Source organism: Opisthorchis viverrini, assembly GCF_000715545.1.
Source record: "Opisthorchis viverrini unplaced genomic scaffold opera_v5_6803, whole genome shotgun sequence".
In the NCBI taxonomy this organism is placed as follows: domain Eukaryota; kingdom Metazoa; phylum Platyhelminthes; class Trematoda; order Opisthorchiida; family Opisthorchiidae; genus Opisthorchis; species Opisthorchis viverrini.
Genome location: NW_008760067.1, coordinates 1 through 707, shown reverse-complemented (window position 1 = coordinate 707; position 707 = coordinate 1). Strand labels below are relative to the sequence as shown.

Sequence of the window (707 nt, the reverse complement as noted above, 5' to 3'; positions counted from 1 at the left end):
TCCACAGCCCTAGGTGGGTTTATTGATCGCCGGGCTAATGATAATCCGTTCACCCATTCTTCATCGAATGGGAGACTACCGGTCGCCTCGGTAGCCCCAATTATGGCTACGGATAGACAAATTCGAGCATCCAGTGCGTCGCTGAATCCCGCTTGTGCGCACGACGCCAGCAAATCCACAAACTGTGTAACAAACAATGCAGGCGATCGAGATCAGAAACCCGACAACGGATTGGATAAGCATCTACATCTGGGATTAGACGGACCGTTTTGCTTTGAAGATGCTAGGCGTTCTCGATTTAAGTGTGTGCAAGGTCCTGCAACTGCGATCTTAGGTGAAAAACTAGTCAGAGGCAGTGGTTTGACCGGGAGTTTAGACATGTCATTACATAAGCCAAACGTGCTTGACCACATTAAACTACCTTATCCAAAATCAGCAATTCAGGCATATCCATCATCCCTGGCACAGTCACCAGGACATGCAGTTCGTTTGAGCCTATCGAATTATGCACTGCAACATAACGACCACGGAATGATGACCAACGGAATTCAACAATGTGCGGGGGAAGCTACGGTTGGAGAAACGACCCAGTATGGTGAGTTTCTATCGGTAATGAGGCACTTGTTCGTACCATATTTTTCGTGCAGGATTCACTGAATTTATCCCATTTGAAACGGGGGAAATTTTCATGGCTTTGATCATCCTCA

At 47.1% G+C, this 707-nt stretch overlaps 1 protein-coding gene across 1 annotated transcript; it reads left to right on the top strand.

Annotated features, from left to right (window-relative positions):
- Positions 1-102: 102 nt before the first annotated feature.
- Positions 103-594, top strand: T265_16184 (hypothetical protein; the record flags this gene model as incomplete). Its single annotated transcript, XM_009179732.1, has 1 exon — positions 103-594. A coding segment is annotated over one exon (492 nt), but the record flags the coding sequence as incomplete, so codon positions are not given.
- Between the last annotated feature and the right edge of the window lie 113 nt (positions 595-707).